The 12,812-nt window shown below is 66.6% G+C and overlaps 2 protein-coding genes across 2 annotated transcripts; both read left to right on the top strand.

Annotated features, from left to right (window-relative positions):
• Nucleotides 1–1,872: 1,872 nt before the first annotated feature.
• Nucleotides 1,873–3,073, top strand: EMIHUDRAFT_414962 (hypothetical protein). The gene is made up of 4 exons (XM_005790378.1): nt 1,873–2,017; nt 2,244–2,271; nt 2,345–2,513; nt 2,791–3,073. Exons 1-4 carry the CDS (start codon nt 2,006–2,008, stop codon nt 3,020–3,022), a joined length of 441 nt encoding a protein of 146 aa, XP_005790435.1. The 5' UTR covers nt 1,873–2,005; the 3' UTR covers nt 3,023–3,073.
• Nucleotides 3,074–7,429: 4,356 nt separating this feature from the next.
• Nucleotides 7,430–7,744, top strand: EMIHUDRAFT_62771 (hypothetical protein; the record flags this gene model as incomplete). The annotated part of the gene is made up of 1 exon (XM_005790377.1): nt 7,430–7,744. One exon carries the CDS (start codon nt 7,430–7,432, stop codon nt 7,742–7,744), a length of 315 nt encoding a protein of 104 aa, XP_005790434.1.
• Nucleotides 7,745–12,812: the final 5,068 nt, after the last annotated feature.

Below are 12,812 nucleotides of genomic sequence, written 5' to 3'. Positions count from 1 at the left end.
GTCGCCCGCGGCATCCCTCGTTGCGTCGTGCGGCGTGCTGCGGCCCGCTGGAGAGGAGAGCGTCGGAGGCGCCACGCTCATCGTCTGCCCGACCTCGCTCGTGGGCCAGTGGGCCGACGAGCTGCACCTCCGCGCCGGCTGCACGGAGACCTCTCGCGGCGGGTGCGGCGGGCTGCAGCTTGTCTTGTACCACGGGGGGAGGCGCGACGAGCTTCCGCCGCGGCTCGACTCGCGGCTCGTCGTCCTCACCTCCTACGGCACCCTCGCCTCCGAGTGGAGCTCTGCCGGCAGCTGGGGCGGCGCCGGGGGCGCCGCCGCGGCCGGGGGAGGGGCCGGGGGCGGCGCCGCGGCACAGCGCAGGACGGGCGGGCCGCCGATAGCGCCGCCGCTCTACCGCACGACGTGGCGGCGCGTGATCCTAGCAGCTGAATACGCATTCTTGTGCTCCAACTAGCGCTCGAGAGGACACGTATTCCGCTGCATTCACTGTATGCTTCTCCGCTGTCTTCACGCGGTGCTCTGAGTACGCTGCACAATACCGTATCCGTGCCCTCAGGTTGGCGTATTCCGCTTCTAGGCGCGTGATCTTGGACGAAGCGCACGCTGTCAAGTCGCACGCTAGCCTGACGGCGCGCGCCGTCTTCGCGCTCGAGGCGGAGAGGCGGTGGGCTGTCACGGGCACGCCGGTCCAGAACGCCGTCGGCGAGCTCTTCTCGCTGCTCCACTTTCTGCGGCTGCCCGGCGTCGCAGACTCTGCGCAGAGCTGGTTGGCCGCCATGGCGCGGCCCGGCCGGCTCGCCCTGCTGCAGCGCACGCTGCGCCCGCTCATGCTGCGCCGCACGAAGGAGACGACCGACGCGGACGGCGAGCGCATCCTCTCGCTGCCTCTTCACAACTCGGGCTGTGAGGAGACGCTGTGAGGAGACGCTGTTCACAGCCCCCGACGTGAGCAGGCGAGCTTATCATCTCGCTGCCGGCGCGGCGGGTGCGGCTAGTGCGCGTCCCGTTCTCCGCCGCGGAGGCGGACTACTACCGCGCGCTGCACACGCGCTCCAAGACGCAGTTTGACGCCTACGTCGCCGAGGGGAAACTTTTCCAAAAATACCGTTGGGTCCTGAACATTTTTTTGGGGTTGGGGAAGGGGGGGACCCCCCGGGGATTTTTTGGGGGGGGGGGGGGGGACCCCCCCCCCCCTTCAAACCCCCCCCCCCCCCCCCCCCCGCGTGCGGGCAGGCGTGCGACCACCCCTTCTTGGCGCAGTCGCGAGGCGGGCTCGGCGCCTCTCGCGCCGCCGTCGCCAAGAAGGTTGGCGAGTCGGCGCACGCGGCGGCGCTGCTCGCGCGCGCCGAGCGCGCGGAGCGGCACGCGGCGGCGGGCGACGCCGAGGGCGGCGGGGGCGCGGGCGACGCGGAGGGGGAGGCAAGCGAGTGCCCGGTCTGTCTCGAGCCGCTCGACGACCCGGTCCGCACGCAGCGGCCGCCGCGCCCCGCCGTCCGCCGCGAGAATCCCGCCGAGCTCAGCCTGGCTGGCGGCGCGACTAGGTCGCGACGCAGTGCGCGCACACGTTTTGCCGCGAGTGCATCCTGAACTGCTTTGGCGAGGGGCGCCGCGCCTCGTGCCCTCTCTGCCGGCAGCTCATTCACCGCTCGGAGCTGCTCACGCTCAAGCGCGCCTCGCGCTTCAGCGTCGACCTCGACACGGAAGAGTGGCGCTCCTCGGCCAAGATTGAGGCGCCGCCCGCGCCGCCGCACGCGTGTGCCCCTCGGCCCGATCTACGGCCCGATCTCGGGCTCGATCTCCGGCTCGACCTCCGGCTCGATTTCGGGCTGCACCTCGGTAGGCGCTGCTCTCCGAGCTGCGAGCAGACTTCCGCGAGGAGGCGCTCGCCGATCAGTGCGGCGGCGGCGGCGGCGGCGGCGGAGGCGATGGGGGCGGCGGAGGAGGTGCTGGGGGCGGGGATGTCCGGCGGCCGCTCAAGGCGGTTGTCTTCTCGCAGTGGGTTGGGATGCTTGACCTGGCGGAGACTTGCCGAGGCTTGCCGAGACTTGCCGAGACTTGCCGAGACTTGCCGAGACTTGCCGAGGCTTGCCGAGACTTGCCGAGACTTGCCGAGACTACCCGAGACTAGCCGAGACTAGCCGAGACTTGCCGAGCGTGTCCCCCCCCCCCCCCCTTCCCGCCCTCTTGCCCTGCCGACCTCTCCGCCTCCTCGCCGTCTCACCCCTCCTCCCCGTGGGCCATAGGCGGAGCGCGCGGTGCAGCGCGAGCTCGGCGCGTGCGCGGTGGCGGCGGCGGGGGAGAGGTGTCCCCGAGGTGGAAGACGGGAGGTGCGTGTCGAGACTAGGCGTGCGCACGGTCCGGCTCGTCGGCGCGATGAGCCTGGACCAGCGGCGAGAGGCGCTCGCCGCCTTCCGGGAGGACCGGCGCGTGCGGGTGATGCTGCTCTCGCTCCGCGCCGGCAACGTCGGCCTCAACCTGACCGCGGCGCGGCGCGTCTTCCTCCTCGACCCGTGGTGGGGCCAAGACCCCTCCCCGCCTCCTCACTCACCAGCACCCCCCCACACAACACACACACACCCTCACCCCACCTCACCACCTCCCTCGCCCCCGCCTCCCCCGCCACCCGTCACGCGCGCCTCCGCCTCCCTCGCCACCCGTCGCGCTCGCCGCCACGCTGCCTCGCCGCCACGCTCCCTCGCCCCCTCACCCAGTCGCTGTGAGTGAGTGAGTGAGTGTGAGCACACACACACACGCACCCCCCCCCCCCCTTCGCCTCACCGCTTCGCGCAGGTGGAACCCTGCCGTCGAGGAGCAGGCCATCAACCGGGTCCACCGCATCGGGCAGCCGGAGGAGGTGTCGGTGGTGCGGCTGGTCGTGCAGGGCACCGTCGAGGAGAAGATGCTCGAGCTGCAGGGGCGCAAGCGGCGCAACGCGGAGCGGCTGCTCGACGACGCCGCCGGCGCCGACGAGGAGGCGTCGCGCCAGCTCCGCATGTCCGACCTGGCGCTCTGCTTCGAGTGAGAGTGTGGCGGGAAGTTGGTCTCGGCGCCCGAGCGTGCTGTGGAGCGGAGTAAAAAGAAAGCAAGAAAGAAAACAGACAAACCCAAACGAGGGATGGGAGAAGGACAGGGTCCCCACCTGCACGAGCAGGATCTTGGAAGGACGATCAGGGACACGACACAGGGGAACGGGAGTCGGGAGACGGGAGTGTGGGGAGCGCATCTCGCGACACACGGAGGGGGGCTGGGAAGAATTCACCCATGGCCAGGGCCAGGGATTCCTCTCTCGCAGCGTTTCGTTTTTTCTCAGACCACGTGCCTCTGCACATCCGTTCACGTGCGCAAGGCAGCGATAGAGCAGCTGATGGAGCGACTGTGCGGCGGGTAGGTCGCGCAGCTTGGTCATGGCCGGCGAATTGCTGAGGATGCGGATCTGATCAAGGAACTCGTCCTGGAACGCGACGCAGGGGCCGTCCACGGCGTCGCCGATCGCCGCCGCGAGCATGGTGGCGTTCAGCTTGTCGTGCTTGGGCATGTGCGGCAGCATTGCGGTGGCAATCGAGGTGCGCCCCTGCGTCGCGAGGAGCTCCTTTGCGCACTCGACGGCGCGGCCCCTCTCGTCCATCAGGCCGAACAGGAGCAGCACCGGGTTGGCGCGAGAGCCGTGCCATTGGTGCGTCTCCTCCTCGAAGTAGTCGGCGGAGGCCTTGGCCGCCTGGCTAATGATTTCGGCGGCAGCTTCAGCGTCGATGCCGTCTGTATTCTCGACCAGCAGCTTCAGCCCGTCCAGCTCTTTGCAGTCGAGCGCGTCGCTCTCAAACCTGCGCAGCGTTGCGACTCGCTCGAGGATGACTCGGCGCGCCTTGAACCCGATGCCGGGCGAGTCGTCCTCGGTAAAGCCCTTGATGAACGGGATGAGCGACTGGTCGCCGTAGACCGCGATGAAGCCGAGCCAAACGCGGAGAGACGGGTCGGTCATCATGGTCAGCAAGTCACGCTCCTTTTGCTTCTGCAGGCTGGCGATCTTTGCGGCCAGAGCGCCGCCGCTGAGCGTGACCGGATCCCCAAGCTGGCGCGCCGATGGGTCGGTGTCGAGACCGGCGCTGCCCTGCGCCAAGAGCCACTCGTGCAGCAGCTTGGTCAAAATCCGCTCCCACCGGCCGGTGAGTACGCCGAGCCAGACGGCGCACTCGCACCAATAGGTCCAGCGAGTCTCGGCGCCGCCTGGAGGGCTCCGGATGCGCTCGAGGCCTTCCGTGGTTGGAGCTGCAACCGTGAACAGGCTATTGCCCTTCCGTTTTGGGGCAGCTCATACCACCCCCATGGGGCTCCAGGTCGATATCCGGCTCAAACATACGACCCCGCGGAACGCATAAGCCCCCCGTGCGCTACCCTCCGATTCAGTCATTTTCGCCATTTCGCATGGGGGGCTTATACGTTTCTTTCTCGCCATAATGGTAAAGATGTCGAGCCAAGGCTGTCGCCGCCGAGTTCGGCACCCGATTCGCCCCAAAGCTGAAGGAGGGAGCGCGGTTCGGAGATGGCAAGGCACGGCGAGTGCAAACGTGCGGCTATTATGACGCTTTTAGGGGCTCCAAAACCTCCTTTTCAGTAGTAAGCGCCACCTGGCACCTCGCGCCGTGCCCCCCAGCCGCGTGGGCGATCGCCCACGGATCCGGGGCGGGGGATGGGAGCCCAAAACGTCCACACAAGTATGCTCGGAGGCTCGTCAGAATGGTTTTTCAAGCGTTGTGTCATCGTGCAGTAACTCTCCCACAGCCCACGTAACTCCGTCTTTTTCAGGCACCCGGAGCCCTCCGCGGCCGCTTCTACGCCGGCGAAGCACCATCAAGCTGCTGTACGGCCCCGGCATCGCCTCCCCTGGCTTAGCTCTCAGTCAAGATATTGTGCACATGGGTGGCCTCTACAATATACTCACTGACACTGAACCTCCCAGAGCTCGTCCCGGTCCGTCACGGCCATCCTCGTCCTCCGGCGGGCCCCCGGCCGCGGCGCGGTGCGGCGGCGTCACAAATCCGACCACAGAGCACCGGGACGCGGTCGGGCGATCTGAGGCCCAGGTAGGCGAATGCATTGCCCATCCAGGGCTATCACCTGGACCTATCAACAGGCGCCTGCGGCGCCGTGCTCAGGAGTTGGTTTTCACTCGCTCGAAATGTGTACGTAAAAGGGTTAAACATCAAGATCGACAGAGCTCAGAGGAGACGGATCTGACCGCTGGGGCTGATGTGGCCCAAGCGCTGTGGTACGTGGTAGCGCAATAAAACCACCGCCGCCTAACCTGGTTTGTGGACCTCCCGCACCTGTCCTGACAGTCCTGACAGAGTCCTGACAGAGTCCTGACAGAGTCCTGACAGAGTCCTGACAGAGTCCTGGCGGGGTCCTGACGGCGCACGGTCTTCACAGTGCTCACAAGTGCCTCCGACGAGACCTCCACCTTCCTTCACTGCAACCCTCCTTCCCCTCCCCCCCAGCAGTGAATGATAGACGCCCAGCCCCCCTTTCGACCGTGCGCGCCCTCTGCGGAATCGTCCTGATGGGGCAGTCCTGACGCAAACTTGAGAGTCCTGACAAGCAAACTTGAGAGTCCTGACAGAAACTTGAGAGTCCTGACAGAAACTTAGAGTCCTGACAGACAAAAGAAATCACGCTGACTCTCGCGCCACTCGGCTCGACCATGAAAAGCGCACAAGCAAGAGAGGCGCGGCCATGGTGCAGGCAACGTTACAGCCGGCAACGTGCAAGAAGGCAGCAAAGCTCGGCCACGACGTCCATGGCCCGCGCCCCCCCGATTTGCCACCGGCGGCCTGCAGGCCAGCGCCGAGCAGCGGACCGACTGCTGACCGACTGCTGACCGACTGCTGACCGAGGCAGCGCCCACGGCAGCGCCCACAGCAGCGCCCACGGCAGCACCCACGGCAGCACCCACGACAGCGCCCACGGCAGCGCACACGGCTTGGCTGGCCATGTCAGCCGCGCAGGGACCCTCCCGCGGGTCCAACCCGAAGCGCTCGACCGCTCGACGGCGCAAGTCGGCTGACGGAGCGAGCCGCATAGCCCTCCAGTGCTCACCGCAGGATCAGGCCCGACCGGCCCACGCTCACGGCCTGGCCTGCCTGTGGACCAGCAAACTCGTTGGCTGTACGCGAGCAAAGAGCTGCGTGGCTGGGTTGTGAGCATACCGTCCCCGTTGCGCCCTTTCCCTCAGTGGAGGGCCGTCCCTGCCCTCGGGAGTAACTCGACTGTACACCCCTCCCTACTCTCTAGCTAAGGGCTCTGTTCACAGCGGGGGGGCAGTGGTTGTCCTGGCGGAGTCCTGGCGGAGTCCTGACAGAGTCCTGACAGAGTCCTGACGGAGTCCTGACAGAGTCCTGACGGCCTATTTTGGAGGTTTTCAACTTTGAGGTATTGTTACTATGTGAGGGTGAAATGAATGAATCAGTTCTTTGGGACAGTGCAATCCTTTTAATTATTACCTCCAACTCAAAAAAAGTCTGATGTCAAACGGACAACGGGGTCCCTTTATGGTGGCCTGTAAGGGTAAGGTGCGGGAGGTCCACAAACCAGGTTGCCTCAACCCTTCGGTACCATACTTGACCCCCTCCCCCAGCGCAGCAGCGCTCTGCTGCTGGGGGGGTCCGGACCCCCCCCCCAGCAGGAGCGCTCTGCCTGTGGGGGGTGCTGGCATCTCTGTACAGACAGCAGCTGTAAGTAGCATGTGTTCCAGTGGCGAGAATTTATGGTCGACACCAAAATCAGTGGTCTCACCGGCGGGCCCTCCTACTGCCAACCGGGCTCGAAGGCGCGGTGAACACAACCGCCTCGAGCGTACGCTCAAACGCGAGCCGAGGGTGGAGGGGGGACGGCGGCGAAGAGGCGGGAGAGTGGGTCCGTGCGCTCTGCTGCTGGGGGGGGTCGACCCCCCCCCCAGCAGCAGCGCTCTGCTGCTGGGGGGGTCAGACCCCCCCCCTAGCAGCAGGGATGGCTTTAGATGTGCAGGGGGGGGTACCGAGCAATGTGCGGCCGCTCACACGGGATTCGAGGGTTAGTCCGCGCTTCGGGTTTCCACTTCGACCCGATTGCTGCGCGGATCGTGTGCTGCGGCAAGCTCGAGCACCTCAAGCCGCTCGCCGACGCAGCGAAAGTCCAAGGAGACCCCGTCGTCCACTACGACGAGGATCTTGATGCCATTGCTGACGAGAGCGGCTGTGTGTCGCTGGAGAAGCTCGACGAGGACGCACACTTCGACGTAAAGCTGCACGGGCTGCACTCCTTCTTGACGGACCACCTAGATGCGTGGGAGATTGCGTCACGGGGCAGCCTTTCGCTGCCCCCGGGCGTCGGACGCGGCATGCAGATGCGGAAGCGCATTCTCAACCTCTCGACGTCGGGCTCTAGCAGCGGCGGCATGGGCTGCACCATAGCCGTGAAGGTAGTTGACCAGGACGGCCGGGAGGACGCGTACATCGTCGAGATGGACAACAGTCTTGCCCCGATGACTGACCAGTACTGCCACACGCGCGGCATCGGTGATTCGTCGAGGAGCACGCTGCGGTTCCTGTTCGATGGGGAGCGCGTGAACTCGCACCAAACCCCGAGAATGCTTGAGCTGGAGGACGGGGACTGCATCGACGTGATGACCGAGCAGCTTGGAGGCGTTGAGTACGGCTCTAGGGGTGATCACGGCGCTGATCAATACAGTATACACACATACCTCCCATAGAATACGTGTGTGCACGTTCCCGTAGACAGTACCCCCTTTTACCCATCTCCGAGTCATGCTCCGAGTAGAGGTGTCCGTTTTATTTATTATTTATAGGACAGTACCGCGGCTTGCGGGGGGCGGGGCCCCACTAGCACTACCGCCTACCACCCCGCCCTGTGCACAAAGCCCACACAATGCACAAACGATATTACCGTCCAACCCTTGCCGCTTGAGCCGAACTGCAAAGTTGCTCGTCACCTCTACACCTGCTCCACCTCTGGCAGCTGCTCCAGCTGCGAATCCTCCTCGGTAACGACTGGGTCGGACGTCGTCGAGCCGCGAGGCACGGTAGTGAAGCGCCCGATATTCGAAAGCGAGTCGCGGATGCTCGAGCGAGCGCTCACCGGGGTTGCGCCCAGAGCCTTGGCCAGCAGCACGAGCGACACCTGTGAGACCGGGGGTGCAAGATCAGTCGCTTCAGGAGGCGGGCGCTGTGGCAAAGGTGCCGCCGGGGGAGCGCACCTCATGGTGCAGGCCGGGGAAGCAGGCAATGGCGAGGGCGTCGTAGAGCCCGGCGTTGATGAGCTCCTGCGGCGGCGGGGAAGGGGGGCATGGAGCGGGCGGGACATAAAAGATCGACCGCTGATCGGCAGCGTTCCTGCGGCGTGGTCTCAAAAAACTTGGCGAACTCACAGCCGCCGCGGTCGAGGTCGTTCTCGTGCGCCATGACGATCTTCAGCCTGTCCTGGCGCGCCTGCTTGACCTGCTCGGCCAGCCGCTCGTCGGACCAGGTGTCGGCGTTCAGATAGAGAAGCATGTGCGTGGCGTCGCCCGCCTCCTCGGCGGTGGAGACGGTGAGGCCGGAGAAATTGGTGGCGAGCTCGCTGGCCAGCTCGTCTGCGCCCTCATCGAACGGCGAGGCCCAGAGCACGACGGACTTGGAGAAGGAGATCGGCTGGCCCTGGACCTCGCCCGGGATGAAGAGCGGGAGGGAGGTCAGGTTCAGGTAGTGTGGCGAGCAGAGGAGGAGCGCCTGAGGGTAGGTGCGAGGGGGCGGCGGTCAAGGTCGAGGCGACGGCAGAACAGCTGCAGGGAGTTGTCCGTGGCGGCACCTCGGAGATGATCTTAAGCGAGACACGCTGATACTCGTCGATGCGGTGCCACGTCGTCTGCGCCCACCCACTGTCAAAGATCTCCGGCTGGAGGACCTCCGGGCACTGTGCTCGCAACTCCTGCAGTCGTGCAGCGACGGTGTGCGTGAGTGAGTGCTGGCGTGCGGCGGCGGCGGCGACACCGCCCCTCAGAGCCGTGTGTGGCGAGAGCAATCCCCGCAGGGTCAGAGCTGGGGGTGGGCGGGGAGCGCCTGCAGCGTCCCGCCGCCCTTGGCCGGATCCGCCTCTTGCACGAGGACGAGCGGCTTGCTCTTCTCGAGCGACGTCCGAATCTCGCGCAGGCAGTTCTGCAGGCAAGGAGCGCACGAGTAGTCGTGGGCGACACAGCGAGGCACTCTCGGAAAGGGAGGGGCTGGGGGAGTGCCTTCGAGCGGAAGTAGCCCTTCGACAGGAAGAAGAGCATGACCTGCGTGCGGTCAACGTAATCCTCCAGCGACCCGATGTCCTTCAAATCGTCCACATCGAGGAAGATCTTGATGCCGGGGATCAAGAGCTTAAGCTCATTCTTGATGACCGCGACGGCGTCTTGGCCGGTGGACCTATTCGCGGAGTGGCGGGTCGTTCTGGCGGGTTCTCCTACGCCGCCTCTCCCTCTGACCACAGGACTGACCAGATGTGCGAGAGGAAGAGGTGCCACGTGAGGCCTTCCACCAGAGCCAGCTCGGGGGGCTGCTTGGTTAAGACGAGGCGAATCGTGGGGACCTTGGCAAGGCGGCGGATGGCGATGATGGTACCCACGAGGAAGATCAGGAGCGCAGCCGCAGCAAGGACGAGCATCCAGTTCACCAGTCCATTCTCAGACCTGAAGCCGAGGACGGCGGAGGCCGACTGCCCCGGCTCGTCGCCGGGGAATCGCAACTCGATGTTGAGGAAGATGGTGGTCCAGCTGGCACCGAGGAAGAGGAGGAGGAGGACGAGGCTGGTGGCCTGCAGTGCGAGCCGCGTCCGTTGGGCTCAGAGTGACTGCAGTGGGAAGGGCGTGTGTGGGGTGGGTGATGGACTGGCCACGATCCAAGCGTGTGCTGAGAGCTGCAGCACAAGCAAGCGCAAAGGGCGTGTGGGATTGGGCGAAGGGCGCACCACGGCGAGGATGTTGTCCCCGAACCGCTTGTAGGGCTGGACCAGGGCGATCACGACGGCGTAGCACGAACACACGAGCACCGCCACGACGAGACGAACAAAGGAGTCCTCCTCCTCGGCAACCAGCAGCACGAAGCCCGTCAGAAAGAGCTTGCGGGCCAGATCGGCCGCCTCCCACCAGTACCAGTTCCTTTTGTACTCCCGGTGAAGGAAGGCGGTGGCCTTCGTCAGCGCGTTCGGCGACTTGGCCTGCAGCGGCTTGTAGCATGCGAGAAGAAGGGCCGAGTAGAGGACTAGCGAGCCGACCGGCCAGATGACGACGAAGCCGGTGGCGAGTCTCGTGATGGAGTCGTGCTCGTCGGTGCCGCACTCGACGCTCGCGTCCTGCCGCATGTACTCGACCAGAGCGAGCGTCTCGCCCGGCGCAGAGGTGGTGTAGCCCTGCGCACGCACATCGACAGCTAAGGGTTTTGGGGGGGGGGGGGGGGGGGCGGGTTTTTTTTTTTTGGGTTAGGACCCGGGAAACACCCCCGGGCCAAAATCGGGGCGCTCCCCAAAGGGCCGAAAAGAAAGAATTGGCCCCGAACCCCCCCCCCCCTGAGGTCGAGGAGGCCGAGCGCCACCTCTGCAGGCCATGAAAAGACCGCCGCATCGTCAGTTTCGGCCAGCGCCGTCGGTGGCTCCGCAGCCCCTCGCCGAGCACGCCGCCAGCGAGCACAGAGCCGCAAGACAATGCCAGCAAAGAGGAGCAGTGCGATGACGCCGATGGGAGAGATCGCGACGGCGACGAGCCGGGACTTGTGCGGCAGGCACTGCACCGGCAGCACGACGCCCGACCAGTCGATGAAGACGGCTTCGGCCAGCGCCTCCGTCCAGCCCGTGTACCGTTCCGGCAGCCGCGCCGAGTAGGTGGTGGAGAGGACGAGGCAGACCTGGTAGAAGCCAAACAAGATCTTGAACTTGGGGATGAGGCCGATTTTGTAAATCGCGTCGCCGGTGCGGTCGGCGATGCGCAAGGGAAGTCCGATGAAGCGCTCCTTCCTCCACTCGGTTTGCCCGCGCTGAACTGAGTACGCCAACGCCACGAGGCCAAACGCGACGCAGAGGCCGAGGGCGGTGCCCGCCATGCGCCCCGCCGCCGTGCCGACAGCGACGCACTCGTTGCAGGCGGCGCCGTCGGCGTCCAGGTAGTGGTTCGGCTCGCGGCAGAGCTGGCACTCGGGGCCGGCGAAGGCGTCTGCGCAGTAGTCCAAGCCGGCCTCCTGCACCCTCCGACCGCTAGCCTCTCCCGGATCAACATTGCCGACACACCGCGCCTGGCCCGCCTGGCCATCCCCTCCAAAGGCGCGGCACGCCGTCAGCACGGCGGAGGAGGGGCTGGCGCGCCAGTAGCCGGTTGGGACGCCGAGGGTCGCGAGCGAGGTGTCGTCCGAGCACTCTGCGTTTGGCGGGCATGGCTTGCAGTAGTCGGTCGGGGAGGAGAAGATGTCGGCCGGGTCGGCGCTCTGGAGCAGGTAGAAGCCCTTCTGGCAGATGGAGCAGATGACGGCGCCGCGCTCACTACTGAGGGGGTGGGGGCAAGGGACGCACTGGCCCTGGCCGGAGTTGGCGGCGTAAGTGCCTGCAGCGCACTCGCTGCACGACTCGCTGCCGGCGCTGGAAGATGTGCCAGGCTCACACCGCTCGCACTTGGCGAGTCCAGGCGTGGCGGCGACGGAGCCCGGCGAGCACTCCGCCGGCGGCGCAGCCCCGCCGCCGCACGACGAGCCCGCCGGACAGTCGAAACAGTCGGGCAAGCCGTCGCCGTCCGTGACGTTGGCGTATGTACCCGGCTCGCACGCCGCGGGCAGTTCGAGCGACGCGCCGACCGGGCAGAAGCTGCCAAGCCCGCACCGGACGCAGCCGGCAGCACCGATGGCGTTCTGGTAGGATCCCGCCTTGCACGGCTCGCACTCGGCGTTGCGCGAGCCGGATGCGAATGTGCCGGCGCGGCAAGCCATGGGAGTCGCGCTGCCAGTGGTGCAAGCGTGGCCCAAAGGGCAGTCCATGCAGCCGCCCGCCGAGTCAAGATTCGTCTTGTTCGAGTAGCTGCCAGCCTCGCACGGCAGCGCCGCCGCCGCGCCCGGCTCGCAGAAGCTGCCTTGCTTGCACGGCTTGCACTCCGTCTTGCCGCCCATGTCCTGGTACGTGCCGCCGGCGCAGGGCGTGCACTCGCCCTGCCTGGTCTCGTTCGTGTACGACCCCTTGGCGCACGCCGTCTGCTCGGTGGAGCCGGTGGTGGCGAAGTGGCCCGGCGAGGCGTCGGTGCACTCGCTCGCGGCGGAGAGGTTGGTGGCGCGCGAGTAGCTGCCAGCCTCGCACGGCAGCGCCGCCGACGCGCCAACAGCGCAGTAGCCGCCCGCCTCGCACGGCTTGCACGACATCTGCGCCTCCGCGTCCTGGTACGTGCCGCCGGCGCAGGGCGTGCACTCGCCCTGCCTGGTCTCGTTCGTGTACGACCCCTTGGCGCACGCCGTCTGCTCGGTGGAGCCGGTGGTGGCGAAGTGGCCCGGCGAGGCGTCGGTGCACTCGCTCGCGGCGGAGAGGTTGGTGGCGCGCGAGTAGCTGCCAGCCTCGCACGGCAGCGCCGCCGCCGCGCCAACAGCGCAGTAGCCGCCCGCCTCGCACGGCTTGCACGCCGTCTGCGCCTCCGCGTCCTGGTACGTGCCGCCGGAACAGGGCGTGCACTCGCCCTGCTTGGCCGCGTCCGTGTACGACCCCTTGTCGCACGCCGTCTGCTGCGTGGAGCCGGTGGTGGCGAAGTAGCCCGGCGAGGCGTCGGTGCACTCGCTCGC

The sequence above is a fragment of the Emiliania huxleyi genome, assembly GCF_000372725.1.
Source record: "Emiliania huxleyi CCMP1516 chromosome Unknown EMIHUscaffold_12, whole genome shotgun sequence".
In the NCBI taxonomy this organism is placed as follows: domain Eukaryota; phylum Haptophyta; order Isochrysidales; family Noelaerhabdaceae; genus Emiliania; species Emiliania huxleyi.
The sequence above is the reverse complement of the archived record's forward strand: the minus strand, read 5'-3'. Positions and strand labels throughout refer to the sequence as shown.

Excerpts from the sequence above, each read along its gene's own strand:
- EMIHUDRAFT_414962 (XM_005790378.1), top strand. Across the intron at positions 2,272-2,344 it reads CGCGGTGCAGCGCGAGCTCG|GCGTGCGCACGGTCCGGCTC; the intron begins GCGCGTGCGCGG and ends TGTCGAGACTAG. Across the intron at positions 2,514-2,790 it reads GTCTTCCTCCTCGACCCGTG|GTGGAACCCTGCCGTCGAGG; the intron begins GTGGGGCCAAGA and ends CGCTTCGCGCAG.